General features: G+C 44.2%; 4 protein-coding genes and 1 pseudogene across 4 annotated transcripts; 2 read left to right on the plus strand and 3 right to left on the minus strand.

Annotated features, from left to right (window-relative positions):
• The first annotated feature begins 165 nt into the window (after positions 1-165).
• On the plus strand, positions 166-5,045 carry LOC136186880 (death-associated protein kinase 1-like). Its single transcript, XM_065974354.1, has 17 exons — positions 166-477; positions 526-624; positions 686-784; positions 846-926; positions 980-1,078; positions 1,140-1,238; positions 1,290-1,347; positions 1,409-1,482; positions 1,690-1,755; positions 1,809-2,405; positions 2,471-2,635; positions 2,706-2,828; positions 2,879-3,964; positions 4,018-4,078; positions 4,127-4,186; positions 4,235-4,531; positions 4,588-5,045. Exons 1-17 carry the CDS (start codon positions 343-345, stop codon positions 4,596-4,598), a joined length of 3,210 nt encoding a protein of 1,069 aa, XP_065830426.1. The 5' UTR covers positions 166-342; the 3' UTR covers positions 4,599-5,045.
• Positions 5,046-5,696: 651 nt separating this feature from the next.
• LOC136187076 (uncharacterized) lies at positions 5,697-7,085 on the minus strand. Its single transcript, XM_065974593.1, has one exon. It carries the CDS (start codon positions 7,080-7,082, stop codon positions 5,796-5,798), a length of 1,287 nt encoding a protein of 428 aa, XP_065830665.1. The 5' UTR covers positions 7,083-7,085; the 3' UTR covers positions 5,697-5,795.
• Positions 6,829-11,502, plus strand: LOC136187074 (cilia- and flagella-associated protein 251-like). The gene is made up of 28 exons (XM_065974592.1): positions 6,829-7,041; positions 7,111-7,237; positions 7,294-7,362; positions 7,419-7,496; positions 7,548-7,651; positions 7,703-7,886; positions 7,947-8,024; positions 8,081-8,125; positions 8,179-8,302; positions 8,368-8,464; positions 8,525-8,593; positions 8,652-8,723; positions 8,777-8,909; positions 8,961-9,016; positions 9,083-9,142; positions 9,192-9,265; positions 9,322-9,458; positions 9,514-9,622; positions 9,676-9,890; positions 9,950-10,032; positions 10,087-10,159; positions 10,217-10,288; positions 10,347-10,438; positions 10,497-10,625; positions 10,687-10,792; positions 10,854-10,944; positions 11,001-11,153; positions 11,200-11,502. The coding sequence occupies exons 1-28, from the start codon at positions 7,010-7,012 to the stop codon at positions 11,379-11,381; spliced, it is 2,844 nt and encodes a 947-aa protein (XP_065830664.1). The 5' UTR covers positions 6,829-7,009; the 3' UTR covers positions 11,382-11,502.
• A 469-nt stretch (positions 11,503-11,971) lies between these two features.
• Positions 11,972-13,205, minus strand: LOC136187415 (ficolin-2-like; annotated as a pseudogene).
• Positions 13,206-14,122: 917 nt separating this feature from the next.
• Positions 14,123-15,103, minus strand: LOC136187416 (collagen triple helix repeat-containing protein 1-like). Its single transcript, XM_065975002.1, has 3 exons — positions 15,014-15,103; positions 14,619-14,957; positions 14,123-14,570 (listed from the first exon to the last, which is right to left on the minus strand). The coding sequence occupies exons 1-3, from the start codon at positions 15,101-15,103 to the stop codon at positions 14,217-14,219; spliced, it is 783 nt and encodes a 260-aa protein (XP_065831074.1). The 3' UTR covers positions 14,123-14,216.
• Positions 15,104-15,904: the final 801 nt, after the last annotated feature.

Genomic DNA, 15,904 nt, shown 5'->3' on the forward strand with positions numbered 1-15,904 from the left:
TAGATTGGGGAAGGTTCGAGACAAAATGAAACTCTAAGGTTTTTCACCTCAAGAAAACGGCCTTTTAGATTGTCTGCATTGCACCTCGCTCTCGGAAATACAGTACTCATATGAGAAAGTCAAAGTGACATACGGGATTTGAGACACTCACGTGAGCAACAGAGTTCTCTCTCTCTGCTGAAACCGCTCCTCTAAGATCCGTGCTGAAACTTTCAACGACTTTTCCCGAAGATTTCTGTTGTCTGCGACGTGAAAGTAGCTCGCGGAAGAGACTAGAGAGTTTCATTAGTGCTGTACGAAGAGAGGGTCGCTTTGCTGACGAATTGGGGTCCATCTAAGCAAATGGAAGTATCAGAGAACGAAGAATGCTTGCGAGATGCGCTGATTGGCGCGATTCAAGCAGGCAACTTTGAAGGAGTGAAAGAATGCGTGCAAAAATTAATTGGCACAGGAGCAGACATCAATGCGACAAATAAGGTTTAGGAGGAGACTTCATAGAAATTCTTTTGTAATTGGGCTCATTAGGATGGACTCACGGCTTTGCAGGAAGCCTGTCGCAATGGTTGCTTAAATGTTGTTGAACATCTAATTGACGCTGGAGCACATTTCCATAAGGCAGACGAGGTTTGTAGTATTAGTGAGTTTACTTTATGAGACCTTTCTTGTATTCTAATTGGAACTTCAGAATTGCTCTACTGCTTTGTATGGAGCATGTCAACGTGGTAACAGTAAGATCGTTAATCATTTAGTCCACGATGGAGCAATTTCTGAAGCACATTCTAAGGTTTATAGCAGAGGAATGCTTTTACCAAGACATGATGGTTTTTTATTTGGAACATGCATAGATTGGTTTCAAAATTGCGTGTGAAAGTAATCACGCGGAAATCGCAAGGATCTTACTTGACGCTGGAGCAGATGTCAAAATGGTTTGTGGATTGTTAAGACACCCTTTTCTTGTTCTCTCTACAGAACTTTGCAGTTGCTCAATTCTTTGTTGTTTTCCGCATGTTCGGGAGGCTACACGGATGTTGCAGAACTACTAATCAACGCCGGAGCCGATGTCAATAAAGCAGACTGGGTTTGTGTAATGCTTTGCATGCTTTATATACTGACCTAGCTGTTTGGATTGTTACCTTTAGGAGGGGCGTCCGTATTTGCTTACAACCTGTTTTGCTGGTCACGTAAAAACTGTGAAACTACTTATCAAAGCTGGAGCAGACGTTACTAAGACAGATATTGTATTCAATTACTTTTAAACTTATTTTATTGAAGCTTTTGTCTTTGTTTAGAAAGGGAATTCAGCCTTGCATTTGCTTGCGGAAAATAGTCAGAACGTTCTACCGGCTGGTTTGTATTCACTGCCTTTCGTTATTGGCATATTCATAATTATCACAATTGAATGTCTCAGTTTTCTCTTCATATTTTGATCTCGTGAATCTCATTCTCTCAAAAGAGCCTACTCTCATTGACCGTTCCGGAGAGGTACGTATGCATCTCTTGCAGTAGGAAGAGTGATGTATACAGTTGACTCCCTGTAACATTTGATTTTGTACTTTTGCCAAGTTCTTATACCTAACTTCAAAGATACTGTTGATTGGTGCATGTATACACGTAGATGTATGCACGATGCATGTACTTTGTCACTATAGCGGGTGTAGTGCAAGCTGTTTATAAGGCTTTCTTCTGCAGGATGGTCTACTTCCTCACGAGATTCAGAGCCTGCCAGAAATGAGAGGATTCCTTTTTGACGAATGGGTTTGTTTTTAATTGCTTCTGCACGTTTTTGTGCTCCCACGTTCTTTCTTTAGATTAAACATCGTTACAATAAACTTTACTCGCAAGGTACCACCAAGCAAACGAAAATTAAGGTATGCGTTATTGGAGAAGCTGAAGCCGGTAAAACAACCCTCATAAAAACTTTAAAAAACATTCGTTGTAATGATGGGGGTGACGATAAACGGACTGCCAGCATAGATCTATCAGTTGCAAAAATTGAATCAGCTGGCGACGTTGTTTTTTGCGATTTTGCTGGGCAGCCGTTTTTTCACAAAACGCACGGATTGTTTTTCTCCGATTCTACAACAGTTTTCCTGCTCGTCGTTGATTTGACAAAAGATAAGGATGAACTTAAACGTCGGAGCCACTATTTCTGTTCATTTGTGAAATGCAGCATCGCTAAGAAAAAGGCTAACTTTGTGGTTGTAGGAAGCAAAATAGATTTGCTTCCTACTGTCGAAAATGGTGAACGTAAATTGCAGCAGGTTTTCTCGTATTTGACGCTAAAGTTTAACCGTTGGTTTACCTTCTACAAGAAGAACTTTGTTTTGGATTGCCGTAATCGAAAATCGAGCAGATTGGATTGTCTAAGGAAAGCTATTAGCGACGTTAAAGAGCTCACCATAGAGGTATTTAATTTTTATCAGTATGTATGTCGTACTGTCGAAACTGTATGGTCCTTGTGTTTACTCAGGCGAGTCAAGAGGTCCCAATTATAGTCGAAGCGGCAACTGCGTCCTTTTTACCTACACTGCGGCATCCGTTCAGGAAACAACAATCTTCCACTGAGAGTGAATCGGAAAGCGAAATACGCACAAGAACTCTGTCTGTGATAGAGAAACTTCCTCAAATTAAAAAGGCAAGTTAGCATCATATAAATGCATAAATATGCATAATACTTTTTGTCGCCCTCTGGCGCTATCATATAGAAAACAAGGAATAATTTAATGGAATTAAGAATTTTTAAGCATATAATGGCCCACGGCCTCTACCTGGGCCTTACCGTTGAAGTTGAAAAACTGCTCATCGAGTTTCTGCAAGGAATCGGCGAAGTCAGTAGCAATATTTTGCATTACTGACGCGTTAGTAATATGTTCCATAGATTTTAGTGATTGAAGACAGAGTCATTTTGAACCCAACATGGCTATGTCAGAATATCATTGGTCCGCTCTTGTCTCCTCCGGAGTTCGAAGTTTCTCTTTGCTGCTCTCCACCCGGAACAACAACCAAGGATGACATCCAGAGTGCACTTGAAGCCTTCAACAAACCAAAGTGGAATAACATCAACGAAACAATTCAGCTCCTGTGCCATTTGGAAATTTGCTATGAGCTTCCTGGTAATCAGAACACTTATCGGTTTCCAGCTCTACTGAAGGAGAAACGTCCATCTGATGTGTGGTGTGAAAATTCTGAGATGGCTATTTACGTTGGACGTCGAGAGAGACGAGCTGAAGAGACGGATATAATCACTCCAGGAACTATGCCGTTTCTTCAGTGTCACGTCCGCAATGTTCCTTGTTTTCGTGGTTTAGAGCCTGTCGTTTGGCAAGGCGGGTTGATGATCAAGGACACAATAGACGGTTTTTCGGTGGAAGGAATGATCTCATTGCAAGAAGAGGATAAAGCATTGGATTTCGTAGTGCGTGGTCCGGTTCATTCCGAGCGGGAATGCTTGAAACTTCTTAATAATCTAATTAAAGCTGGGAAAGAAATTCTTCGAAAAAGGAGTCCAGGGACAGAAAGCTTTCTCTGGTACATCAGCTCTACAGAATTAAAGCAGTTGGAAAAGTTTCCTCTGGCTTACGAAAAAGCAACTATTGACGAGAAGATAAAGACTTCAACAAAGTCAAGCGCTTCAGTCAGCAAGGGAATGGTCATAGACAGCCTTAGTGATCTTCTTGCTCTTGGTGACAACCACATCGACTATCTATCTCGCAACACACTCTCCGCTATAATAATGTGCTTGGAGAAAGACGATGCGGGATTGGACGCTTTGAAAGAGCATTTGCCGGGCTTGTCAAATGCTGACCAAGTTAAATGCAATACAGCAGAAGAGCTGTTTTCTACTTGGAGTAAAAACGTTGTCGCTACAACGCATTCCTTTGCTGATGCTGCAAGGCAATCTAATTTGCCGTACTTGTTAGCTCTTTTGAGTGAAGATGGTGCTATAGAACTGTCTGCTGATGAGGTAACGAGATCTAATTATATGATTCGTAATGATCCTTTTCATTTCAAAAAAAGACGATAGAGGCAAAAGAAGACTTGGCTTTCATTCGGACTAAAACTCCTTCCGCAATTAAAAGTCAGCAGATTTCCCACGTGATTGATTTTGTAAATAATTTAATTCTAGGGCGTCGTGTTGAGCAAACAACTGGACCTCTGCCTGCGCTTTCCACAAGTGACGACGAAGGTATGAATCATCATTATAAATAGATTTTTAGTAGGCTATTTCCGGCAGAAATCTCTTCTCTATTTGATGAGGACTACCTTGATGAACCAATGACCGGACGCGAAATATTTCGAGCGGCTGAACGCATTCAACCAGTATGGAATCTTGTTGGAAGAGTTTTGGAACCGGAACCTTTCCAGCATTTCCAACTGCATGCATTTGGAGAAAAAAAGAACGATCACGAACGTGCTCTAGATATGTTGGACGCGTGGGCGAACACGTTCGGCAGAAGAGCAACCCGCAGGCACTTTATTGCTTCTATGAGGGACGTGGGCTACTTGAAAGAAGTAGCCTCGATTTTTTCTGGTAAGTTCCTCTTCTTTTGCTCCTAGTTTATGCACAGGTCTCAGTGTTTTTCTTAGGCCCACAATGACTGTAGCTACGTACTCACCATTATTGTATCTAGCATCGTATCTCACAAAAGCCCCAAAGGCTTGGATCAAAAAAATTGAGAATAGATTACTATACGTATTGCGCTGCTTCGGCCACTGAAATATTGACCCTACCTAAATTCATTGTGATACAGATACTTCCCTTAGTCTCTGTAGAAGTATTTAGCTGAAAAGGTACGCGCCGTTATTTACCTATCATTATAGTACAGTATTTTTACCGTTCACGACACGAATTTTCATATTTTTTACCTATGGATACCACGGATACTAGTACTACTTTTAGTATCTGTGCTTTGTCTTTTAGTTATTACGGTATGCGGATTGGCTAGTTAGTTCTTAGTATGTTAGTTCTGTTGCATGGAAATTTTTTAGAAGTAGTTGCAAATGTGATCTTTTTCGTAAATAGAAAATCCGGGTGGCTAGCGCGAGTCGAGTGAAAGATTCGTTCCGACCCTGGTTGGCGTCGAGGCTGATTCTGGAGCGGAAGAATTGTTCATTATTGGCCGAGAATGATGATTTTCGACCTCTCGACGTTAGGATGTTCTTTTGGAGATGTTTCACGAGAAAAGGGAAGACTTACCAGCCGTCTGAGTGTTGGAGACGACATCAACGAATCGCAACATGATAGCTATGGTTGCAACGGTTTGACGATGGACGCCAAAAACGGAGAAAAGAATCTCGTAGGTCCGCCATCTTTCTACGTCACGACGCAAATATCAACGCAATGTTGTTGCTAAGCTCGGCATGCATCGACTCGGTGAGGGGGGAGATATGAAAGGGAGCCCATAATGAATTGTTAGTTTGTTAGCTTCCTTGAATTCACCATGAATTCACCATGAGGTAGAAAAATTATAATTAACAGTACACTCTTTGTGAGTAATGTTTATATATTTGATTTTGTAACTTTACATATACAAGAATATCTTACTATAAGGCTTTTTTATGGTGGAGTGCATTGTTGCTTTTTCTTCAAGTCAAATTCTACGTTTGGATTTTCACAGGTACCTTCGCTCGATTTGCTTCGGTCAACAAACGCTGGGTGTCCGTAGGCTATTTTTTTCGGTGGACTAGCAGTGAGCCTCATTTATTGAGGAAAATAAAGAAAAAATAATGTAAGCAATACAAACTCTAATTAAACAAAATAATAAATACTAAAAAACATTATTTTAGATAGTTGATTAATTAACTGCTGTCTCCCTTTCTGCTTCATTTTTATCAGGCGATCGATACTCATAGCAGGAATGCAGAAGCGCAAGAATGATCAATCCACTGCCAAAAAAACCGTCAGACAGATACAGGAAAGATTCAAACGTATGAGACAGCTGATACATATTCTCCATAATAACAGGCCCAACCAAGCCAGCAACGCCAAACGACAAGTGAAGCACGCCAAGCGCTTCAGTGGCCGAACCAAGTCCAAAGAACTCATGACTAATCGCTCCAAGAACAGTAATAGGACCAGTCTTCACCATATTAAAAAGACTAAACGTAGCGACGGCAGCATAACGACCCCACAACCCGCTACTATTCCTACTCATAAACCAGGGCAAGAAACCAATCGTCGCCGTCTCGATACCCGTTACGATGACCCAGAGTCGAGTCGGACCGAACGAATCGGCGACGATCGAGAAAAAGATCGTTCCGACGACGTCGAGTATCTGCGACGAGAAGGCGAGAAACTCGAGCGGCGGATTCGACTCTCTCCAAAACGCCGTCAAAAGATCCTGCTCGCGACTCGACAACCCTATGGGAGGAATGAGCGTGACGAGCCGAACGAGCAATAGAATCCATAGTCGTTTAAATCTCATCACACCCCACTTCCTCTTAGGAGAAGTCTTTGTATTCACCACACCGTCGGTTTTCCACGGATGAGTTAATAATATTAGCATTATCGCAATCATGACTGATATGACTAATCCGCACGCGAAAAAGATCGTGCCGGCGTCGATTGCTTTTCTATCGTAAAGGCGTTCGAGTGCTATTGCAAATTGGGCGGCGGGTATGCTGCCCACGCTGCCGCCAACGGCGACTAGTCCCGCGCTAAGTCCCGTGCGCGCGGGAAGCCACGCCATTGCGCAATCGTACGCGGGCAGAATCGCGAATACGCCCGCGGCGCTGATCAGCGAATAGGCGACGAGAAAAACGCCCTGCAGCCAAGGTCCCGTCGCTTGGCACGCGAGTACGGTTGCGCCGCATGATCCGTAGACGATTCCCGTCAAGAGAAGCGACGTTGCGACGAACGGTCGCGGTGGGAGTCGTTGGACGTACGGGGCGAGGATGAGACTCAGGGCGCCGAAGACGCCGTAGCCGGCCGCCGTTCCGTAGACGACGATTGAGGGGCTCCAATGGGGGCACGACGAGCGGACTGGGTCGATGAGATAGCTTCCGACCGATGCGAATGTGCCGAGAAGTCCAGATAGCGAGGTAGCAATCATCGCTGCCAGTAAACGCGGCCTGCATCTCATTTTCATTGTCCCCTTCTCTGTTTTTTAGCGCGCGCTTTTGTTGTCATGGCAGAAACGTCGTCTTCGGTTTCCCAGCCTCTGCAGACAGAAGACGAAGAGGAATCGATCGTAGCAAACGCGAAAACGTCAAAGAAGGCGAGACGGGCAGCCCGTTGGTACGTAAGAAGGCAATCCATTCAGTTTCAAATCGAACGCGCAACGATCTCGCCAGAAATTGACGTGGAGCTTTGGCTTCAACTGCAACGTGTCGCTACACAACGTCTCCGACGCGAATCGCAAGGCAGCGAAGCAAAAAAACGATCCCCTTTTTCAGAATTTCACACGACGCGTTGCTAGGTGATCTTCTACGTCACGGCGCACACGGCAATCCTCCACGACTTCGTCACCAACACGCAACGGCTCCTGCAAGGCCACGTAAGAGAACGCTCGACTCAGATTAAATAACTAAGGATATTTATCCTTTAGAGAAATTCGATTACTTGCTCGACTGTGAGTGGAAATAAGCGATGGATTGCTACCGGTGATCAGGGTGACCAAAGCATGGTCATTGTCTGGGATTCCTATTCCTGGTGGGATTTTCGCTGAAATAATTTTTTATTTTTCTGACGTCATATTTTTAGCGTTCCTGTGCGAACTTTGTTTAATCCTCACTCGGGTGGCGTCGCTGCCGTTGCCATGACGCTCGATGCGGAGTACTTGGCGACGCTGGGCGCTTCGTCGCCGCAGTCGCTCTCCTTGTGGAAATGGACAACGAGTGAAAAGCCTCTCCATACGATTGTTATTGATCCATCGCTTGGATTACAAGTAGACGTTTTTACACTACACTATACTGAAGTTTTTTGAAAAGGTCTTGTCTTTCTTTAGACTCATCTCGTCTTTAATCCGTCTGATAGCCAGCACTTGATGTCAACCAGTGAACACCAAGTCATATTCTATTCATGGGTTAGCCAAGAAAATAATGTTACATAGAGAACTCAACACCAGTAAATATTCCATAGGATTCAGGCGAGCTCAAGTATCACGCTCCGACGCTCACAGACAAGGTGAAAAATAATGGTTTATTATATACAGTGTATAATCTTTTTTTTGGGAGTAGACTTTCAACAAAACGGTTGGCACCTTTTCGCAATCCGCCTTCATTCCGTCGACAACGCGAGCGATGACGGGTACAAGCGAGGGCATGGCTGTTCTGTGGGACCACGCTCGTCCGGACGGTCCAGGTCAGTCAAATAGTACAGGTGACTGGAAGCAATATGAATCATTGTTTTTTTTTCTTTCTTTCTAGGCGCTCCACCTGTCACCAAGCATCCCATGATGAAAAAGGCACTCAAAATGGTTCGTTTGCAGGAAGCCGGTATAACGTCAATCAAGCAGTTTGGCGAGTAAGACGATATGCCGCTAAATCAGTGTAGCCCCAGCTAAAAGGTTAATTAATTTATTAGATATCAGGTGACGGGAGATGCTTTGGGTCACGTGCGCTTTTACGATGCACACCTGTGCTTGGTGAATTGGTAAATACCTAGGCCCAGTCCCCAGTGAATTTTTTCTTCATCATAGTTCTTTTCACAGGTGGGATAACTTTAACGCCGGTCCTGTTACGTCAGTGTCCTTTGCTCATTCACCAAAGTCGACCGACTTCTCGTGCGCCAATCGAGAAACATTAATTGTTTCGATTCTATTTTTTTCTCTTGCAGATCTTACGTTGTTCCGGGGCAGTATCCGAACGATGCGACGATTCGAGCCGGCAACTTCGTCGTTCCGGATTTCACCGTCGCCACCAGTCGCTCGATCGTACTCCACACGACAGCCAAAGGCGGGAAAATCGACGTGAGACGAAAAACGTTGTTGAGTTGATCTCCGTTATATATTATATCCTAGGTTCTTCTTCGCGAACACGAACGACCTGTACACGCATTGGCGACTCATCCCTTCCAGTAAGTCGCTTTTTTTTCTCTCTGAAGGGTTTGTCTGGAATTGACGTGTTTTGTTTTATGCTTTAGCTCTAAGCTTTTAGTTGGAAGCTACACCGGTTTTCTAAAACTTTGGAATTACGAAAAGAAGTACTATAATCTGTTCTCCGCTTGATCGACTCTATGACGTATTTTTTAGAACCGTTCTGGCGTCGAGAAATTTCGACCAGCAAATTCAGTGCCTCACCTTCGATCCCAAGGGCCAATTTGTGTGTAAGAAATTCAGAAAATGCTCCTCGTGACGCGGAGATTCATCGACTTCCTCCTAGCCGTGGGATTCACCAACGGCATGGTGCGCGTTCTCGACAGTCTCACGCTCGCCGACGACGGTCCCGTCTTTCGTCACTCGCACGGCGTCGTCACCCACGTCGCTTTTTCCCACGACAGTCGTTTCATGGCGACAGCCGTAAGACCAATAAAATAATAGCCAATAAATAATTTCTTTTTATTCGTACCTGCAGGACGACGAAAGGCGTCTCGTCGTTTTCAAACGTGCGCCCGCCGAAACGTTTTCCCAGCAACCTTGGGAATATCTTGGGAAATATCGAGCGCATCATAAACCCATTCAAGGTATGTATGTTTATATCTTTTCTTCGTTTTCCACTGTGCCTTTCTTTTATTAGACATTCTTTTTGGCGTCGCTTTGGATTCGAGTCATCCTCGACTGCTATCTCTCGGTCTAGATCGCGTTCTCGTTGAATACGATTTATCTAACAGTTCGACCGATGACTTGCGACTGCTCAGCTCGGATCGGATCGAGCAGAGTGCCGTGCCTTCGTGCCTGGCTTGGTATCCGGCCGTAACGAAGGAGAGCTTCCTTGTCACTGCAAGCGATCAGGCACGAAATTCTCGTTCGAGTGTATAGGCGCTGTTTTTTTGAGAGTTTTATTATCTCAGTTCAAATTCAAGTTGTATAATTCGACGACGAAGATGTGCCGAAAGACGGTGCTCGGGCCGACGTATGGAACACCTGCTCGCAAGTAGAAGGCTCACGCCTCCTTCTCCTTGTCTTTGCATCGTTGTTTACTTTGCAGGATTTCCGTTCTTCCGCATGGCGGCACTGGAAACGGAAAACGTCGCTACATCGCCTTTATTACACAAGAGAAAGTAAAAATAATTTCTCACTGAATACTGGTTCTGAAATTTATAGTATATTAATTATAGATTGGGCTGTCCATCGTTCCTCTTGACGGCAATCCTTTTTCCAACGCTGCCCTGACCGCTCATCCTGGAGGGGTGAAGAGAAAACCGGCCATGTCTCTTTTTATTTATTTATTATCGTGTGTGCATGCAGATCTCCGATGTCGCTCATTCCCACGACGGCAAGTATGTATTCACGTCAGGCGGCGACGACTTGTGCGTCAACATGTGGAGAGTGAACACTGAGTACGAAGAGAAAAATAGGCACAATGCTTAGTCAGGAAATATTATTTAATTTTTTTAGTGCACTTGATGCTCTTGCTCTACTTGGCGGCGATGGCTTGGTACCATTTTATAGTCTTCTCGAAGGTGGCAGAGATGGCGAACTGTTTGCCGAACTGGAGGATTATTTCTACTATGCTCAGCTCAAGCAGTACGTCTATTCTACTCGTAATTGTCTATATCTCTCAAGCGCTTTTTCTCTGCATCTTTAGTCAAGGAATCAATACCATGAATCGGAGAGAAGTTTCGAGTAAAGTGCCTTTGAGCGAAGTGCCTGGAATTATGAGAGCTTTGGGCTTTTTTCCATCCGAGCAAGACGTGAATTAACCCGTCGTGATTCTAGGGAACTTCTTGGATAGACAAAACCTTTTCTCTCTAGATTGAAGACATGCTCAATGAAGCGAAATATTCTGAGTACGTCGACACCGGAAAATACGTGACTGAAATCGATTTGGGAGAGCTGATTAAGTGTACGAATTTACATCATAACTTCATTTATCGCTTAACGAATCGTTTCATTTTTCAGTGTACGTGAATCATCGTCCCGTATTTGGCTTAGACGCCAGTGAGATTGAGAACGCCTTTCGAGTGTTAGCAATATCAAGTGGGCGTGGCCGATCTGAAGACGGGGATCCCGCAGTCGATCGCGGCTATCTTTTGGAGTTGCTTCAAAGCAGAGGTAACGGTGAAGAATCTTTGTATCTCTAATTTTATTACTGTGACAGGGGAACACTTCACTGAAAGCGAGTTGGCCGATCATTTGGGTGCTTTGTTCGGTCACACTGCAGATGGCCTTGACGTCGCCGCGCCTGACGCCGCTGCTCAGCTGGAGGACGGCTTGCCTGAGAAAGTCACTGCGGGAATGCTTTCTAGCAGCGTTCTAGGGTTTCTAAGCGAAACTCAATAAAAGGTACTTTGCACTTAGGTTTGTAGAGAGTTAGTAGTCACAACGTCTAATAACAAATGAGACATCTACACTACATTAAAACATTAGAGGAACTCGAGCTGAGGAGAAAGAAGAACTTTGCACTGACTTGAAAATATTCAGATGAATTACGTCTCGCGTTGATATTCGTGACTAAAGACAAGCCGGATCTTCTCTTGCTTTTCGAAAGAAAGGACTGTCGTGCACTAAGACGAGAAAGAAACGCCATAACGTTATTTGTGGCAGTTCTTTTCGTATTTCTCCGCTTTCGCCAGCCTCCAGAATCTACAGAATAGCGTCAACGCCGACCGAGGCCTCGTTCTATGCGGCGCGATGCGTTCCAACTATTATTCGCTCAAGTTTCGTTGATTCCGGCCTGTTTTGTACTAGGAACGGAAAGGGGGGCCCCCCTTTGGGCCACGGGCCTTACCACAAATCGAAGGCAGCGCTACGACGAAGCCGTACTCGATCCAACGATACAGCGGATCGAACATGTCGGTTTGTGGCAGGGCTTCCAAGTACGTACAGTCAATGGGTGTATGAGGGAGAGGGTCTTCATTTTTTTTCTGATGTTTATTTGGATAAAGAGCATATGAACGTGCATGAGAAGGTAGGCCAAAGAACAGATGCAGAAGTGAATCTGGTTGTCGTGCAGCTTTCCATATAGGCACAATGTCTCAGTCTCATTTGCATCGAAATTTCATCTCCGAAAATTTAAGAGGTTCGGATTTCCAATGCTTCCACCATATACCAGCGCCTCCCGTGCGGTAGTAGCCTCCGTTTAGGTTAGAAAAATGGCAATTGTTGTGCCACCAAGCACCGTACCACGAAACGGCACAATTGTGACCGCTCCACTGATCATTGTCTTGGTCTTTGGTCGTAAATTTAAAGCCATTGTGGTACTGTAGGTAAGCGAGTCGCCAGCGTTTCCACTGTACCCACTCACACTCAGAACGTACTTGGTACTTTCGTTACCAGCACTAAAAGTGGAATAATTTGCATACGCTCTGTTTCCGTTCCCGTCTCCAAGATCAACTCTAAGTTCATTTTCGCTGAGACTGAGTAGCTCGTGTAGATAGTCAAGACCTAACCAGAATTCTACACCTATGTTACCAAAGCCGCGTCTGTAGTCATTCCATTTGCGATGGAAGTCCATCGATCCGTCTTGTCTTCGTTGAAAGACGGTCCATCCACCTCCCTCTGTGTCCATGTCACAGTAGACTCGAATTGTACGCGATGAATTAGGTAGAAAAATTTCGTAGATGCCGCTTTGTGCGAAATTGTTGCTGCGTTCGTATATGCACATAAAGGGAGGAACAAGATAATCTCCCTTTATAAAAGACAAAGATAATATTACTTTGCTCTGAGCCATGACCGTCTGAACCTAACCTTCCGAGTCGCCTTTCTGAGATAATAAGTTAGCCCATGTTTAATTAATTAATTAGAGGCGAAGCGTGTACCTGTCCTTTCTGTCCTACGAGTCCCGCTTCTCCCTACAAGTGGAGACGTCTCGCTCAGTGCCTGAGGCACTGCAAGGCACGCCTACCTTTTGTCCGTCGGCTCCCGTTTCCCCTTTCTAGCAGCCACAATGACGATCCAGTATAAAGATAGATAGCCTATTAGGTGTGCACTATACAGTACTGACAGTCAAACCTCTCCTTTCGTTCCGATACTTCGTTTCTCGTACTGGTCCAAAGGCATGCAGACCGTGGGTCCTTCTGACGGGATGATGATTGGATTTTGGCAAGTATTTGTGCTTGCTCCCCATCCAAATATCAACGAAACTAGAAAGAACGAGAGGTGCATCGTTGGTGTCCCAGCCGTAAAATGACGCCAGTTCCCGTCTTGCTTAACTGATAGATGCAGCGAGCCGATCATAGCGTGCATAATAATAAGAAATCCGATCTCGAGGTCACCCTGCACGTCATGCACACGGTACCCTCGAGGTCGTACAGTGTAGTACTCACTGCTGTAGGCGTGTGTCTCTTTGCGCGAATCGCTGTACCTACTTTTAGTAACGCATCGAAGGCAGAGCGAAAGCTAGCATGCAATCTGATTTAATTAAGTCAACGGCCACGAATGACGTAACATACACTACGTAACACTCTTCATGCTTGTACACTAGAGCGAATATCATTGAAGCTGAGGAGAAAGAAATCTGAAATTTCGAACAAACTAAAAGCGTAACACGCCAACGAAAAACGCCGCGGTTTCAAGGCAAAGTATCCCTGTTATACAAAAAGAATTCCGAAACTCATCTTGCTCTGATGGATATCACACATCCGTCCGCCAGAACTCGTAGCATCGAAAATCATTTTATAACTTTTACCCGTTTCAATACGACGCCAGTTAGCAATGCCAGAAGCAATTGCCGTCGTTAGAAGTATCGATAGTTCGGCGATTTTTTTACCCACGCACCGATGCACTCCAACGCCAAAGGGAATATAGTGCTTCACATTTCGAATGTGTTCGCGACGTTCCGGCCCGAACCTATCCGGATCGAACTTGTGTGAGGGAGAGGGTCTTCATTTTTTCTGATGTTTATCTGGATAAAGAGAATATGAACGTGCATGAGAAGGAAGGCAGCAGTGAAGCGTTGAATCCCAGATAAAGGTAAGTGGATGCGTTTTTTCCATACCTCTGTGGAAGTTTAAGCCAGAAGGAAGCACCATTACTAGGTAGTAAAGGAAAACTCGGAGCCTTGGAAAAGAGTACTACTTCCATTAATAATTCACTAGCATGCCAAGCATACAACTCAGCGTCATGCAGACATCAACAGAATTGGTCAATTAATAAAAGTCATTGGCTCGAGTCCAGTCAGGTTTGCGACTGGGGATATTCTTCAATCATTATGCGAGAAACAGAATTCCATCCAGACCGACGATTAGATGATCCATGGCCCTGACAGTTTCCTACATGAACAGCTACCCTTATTGATCCAGATGGAATGTTCTTACAGAATCCTTCTATTTGGCGATGTCGAAGAGGACTATCGTTGGTGCGGTACAGAAACACAACTCCTTCAATTGTCATTGGTCCTGAACATTCTGCCCCATTAAAAGTGATATACCAACGTCCACAGCAGGAACTACCAAGACAATAGACTCTCGTATTGGCAGCATAAGCTACTTTGAGAGCGGTAGAAGAGTGACGTTTTTTGAAGACGCATTCCTAATAGAAATCAATTCAAAGAACGCAAAATTTACCTTTGAAAATTACCTGTATGAGACCTGTATCTTTTCCGTCTTCTCTTTTCCAAACACACTGCTTCCAGTTAATAGAATTGGCAGTGCCGTTTTCTCCTTGAGGTCCGGGCTCTCCTCTTTGTCCCAAACTTCCTTTGATCCCTTTTTCTCCTTTGATTCCTATTGGCCCCATTGATCCTCTTTGCCCCAAACTTCCTTTAGGACCCGTCTTTCCAGTGACTCCTTTATCACCTCTGTCTCCCTTAGCGCCCTTCATTCCGTCATCTCCTTTCAATCCATCTCTTCCAGGCAATCCATTGTGTCCTGGAGACCCTGGAATTCCTGGAACTCCTGAACACCCTCCAACAGAACCCTTAGAAAAGACAGTATTTCTTTTTGGCGATAGAAGAGTCTACTGAACTGAGATACCTGATCTGATTTGGGATTATTGCTCTCGACAGCGTTCAAAAATAGAATGAGTGCTACAAACAAGCACTGAAGAGTTGAACTAGCAATCATTGTGTTGTCTTGCTCGCTGAGGCTTTCTATCTCTTTTCATCCAAACTTGCCCGTTTATATTGAGTAAAAAGACACGGGTATGATGTCACTTCCTCTAAATGTATTGAATGAATGACGTCTTTTCCGTCTTTCTAAAGTGCTAACTAGATTAGACCCGCTTTCTAATACAATTGCCGGTTCTTAGCATGACCATAAAAGGTCGTATTGAACTAAAGCGTAGGACGTTAGAACACGGCACTCGTGTCCCTCCCAAAAACAACGCCAGGACCTTACTCCCACTCAAATTATATGGGACGTCTTGTTGATTCCAATGCTGTTGCATAGTAAATGTATTATAAACAGATTCTCTAAAAACAATTATCTCTAACACGAATTTCTACTGGCCGTTCTACTTCAAATGTTCTAAACGTTCTCCACAGAAGATAAATACAATAATGGAGCCGCTTCTGCGGAAGCCAACAACAAGCCAATCCATGCAGTTGCCCTCTCTTTACGTTTGCCAGACAACCCTAAACAAAGTCAGTATAAGTATTATTACCTATTGCTTCGATTATGCATGCTTCTCCAACAAAGGCTTTCTCAGAAAGTGCAGCTTGAAAAACGTGAAGGGTTATGACGCCTCTGCCGTCCGACCGCCCATATGGATTTAATCAGTCTCGTTTTCTCACTCATCTATACATATACTGCAATTACAATTAAACTCGATGCCATGTTTCAGTGCACCTTTTTTTTTTAATGTTTTATAAATGACTGTTCGGCCTAGATCTTTTTCCTTTTCCGATATAAAAAATTCTCTACTGA

This window comes from Oscarella lobularis, chromosome 5, assembly GCF_947507565.1.
Source record: "Oscarella lobularis chromosome 5, ooOscLobu1.1, whole genome shotgun sequence".
Classification (NCBI taxonomy): Eukaryota; Metazoa; Porifera; class Homoscleromorpha; order Homosclerophorida; family Oscarellidae; genus Oscarella; species Oscarella lobularis.

Bases quoted from the DNA above. Each gene is read 5' to 3' on its own strand.
- LOC136186880 (XM_065974354.1), top strand. From the start codon at position 343: ATGGAAGTATCAGAGAACGAAGAATGCTTGCGAGATGCGCTGATTGGC. The intron at 1,483-1,689 runs GTACGTATGCAT...TTTCTTCTGCAG, and splicing joins TCATTGACCGTTCCGGAGAG to GATGGTCTACTTCCTCACGA. The intron at 3,965-4,017 runs GTAACGAGATCT...TTTCAAAAAAAG, and splicing joins TAGAACTGTCTGCTGATGAG to ACGATAGAGGCAAAAGAAGA.
- LOC136187074 (XM_065974592.1), top strand. From the start codon at position 7,010: ATGCGAATGTGCCGAGAAGTCCAGATAGCGAG. The intron at 8,025-8,080 runs GTTAGCCAAGAA...AATATTCCATAG, and splicing joins AAGTCATATTCTATTCATGG to GATTCAGGCGAGCTCAAGTA. The intron at 9,459-9,513 runs GTAAGACCAATA...TCGTACCTGCAG, and splicing joins GTCGTTTCATGGCGACAGCC to GACGACGAAAGGCGTCTCGT.
- LOC136187076 (XM_065974593.1), bottom strand. From the start codon at position 7,082: ATGAGATGCAGGCCGCGTTTACTGGCAGCGATGATTGCTACCTCGCTA.
- LOC136187416 (XM_065975002.1), bottom strand. From the start codon at position 15,103: ATGATTGCTAGTTCAACTCTTCAGTGCTTGTTTGTAGCACTCATTCTA. The intron at 14,958-15,013 runs GTATCTCAGTTC...GTCTTTTCTAAG, and splicing joins ATAATCCCAAATCAGATCAG to GGTTCTGTTGGAGGGTGTTC. The intron at 14,571-14,618 runs GTAATTTTCAAA...GATTTCTATTAG, and splicing joins AAGATACAGGTCTCATACAG to GAATGCGTCTTCAAAAAACG.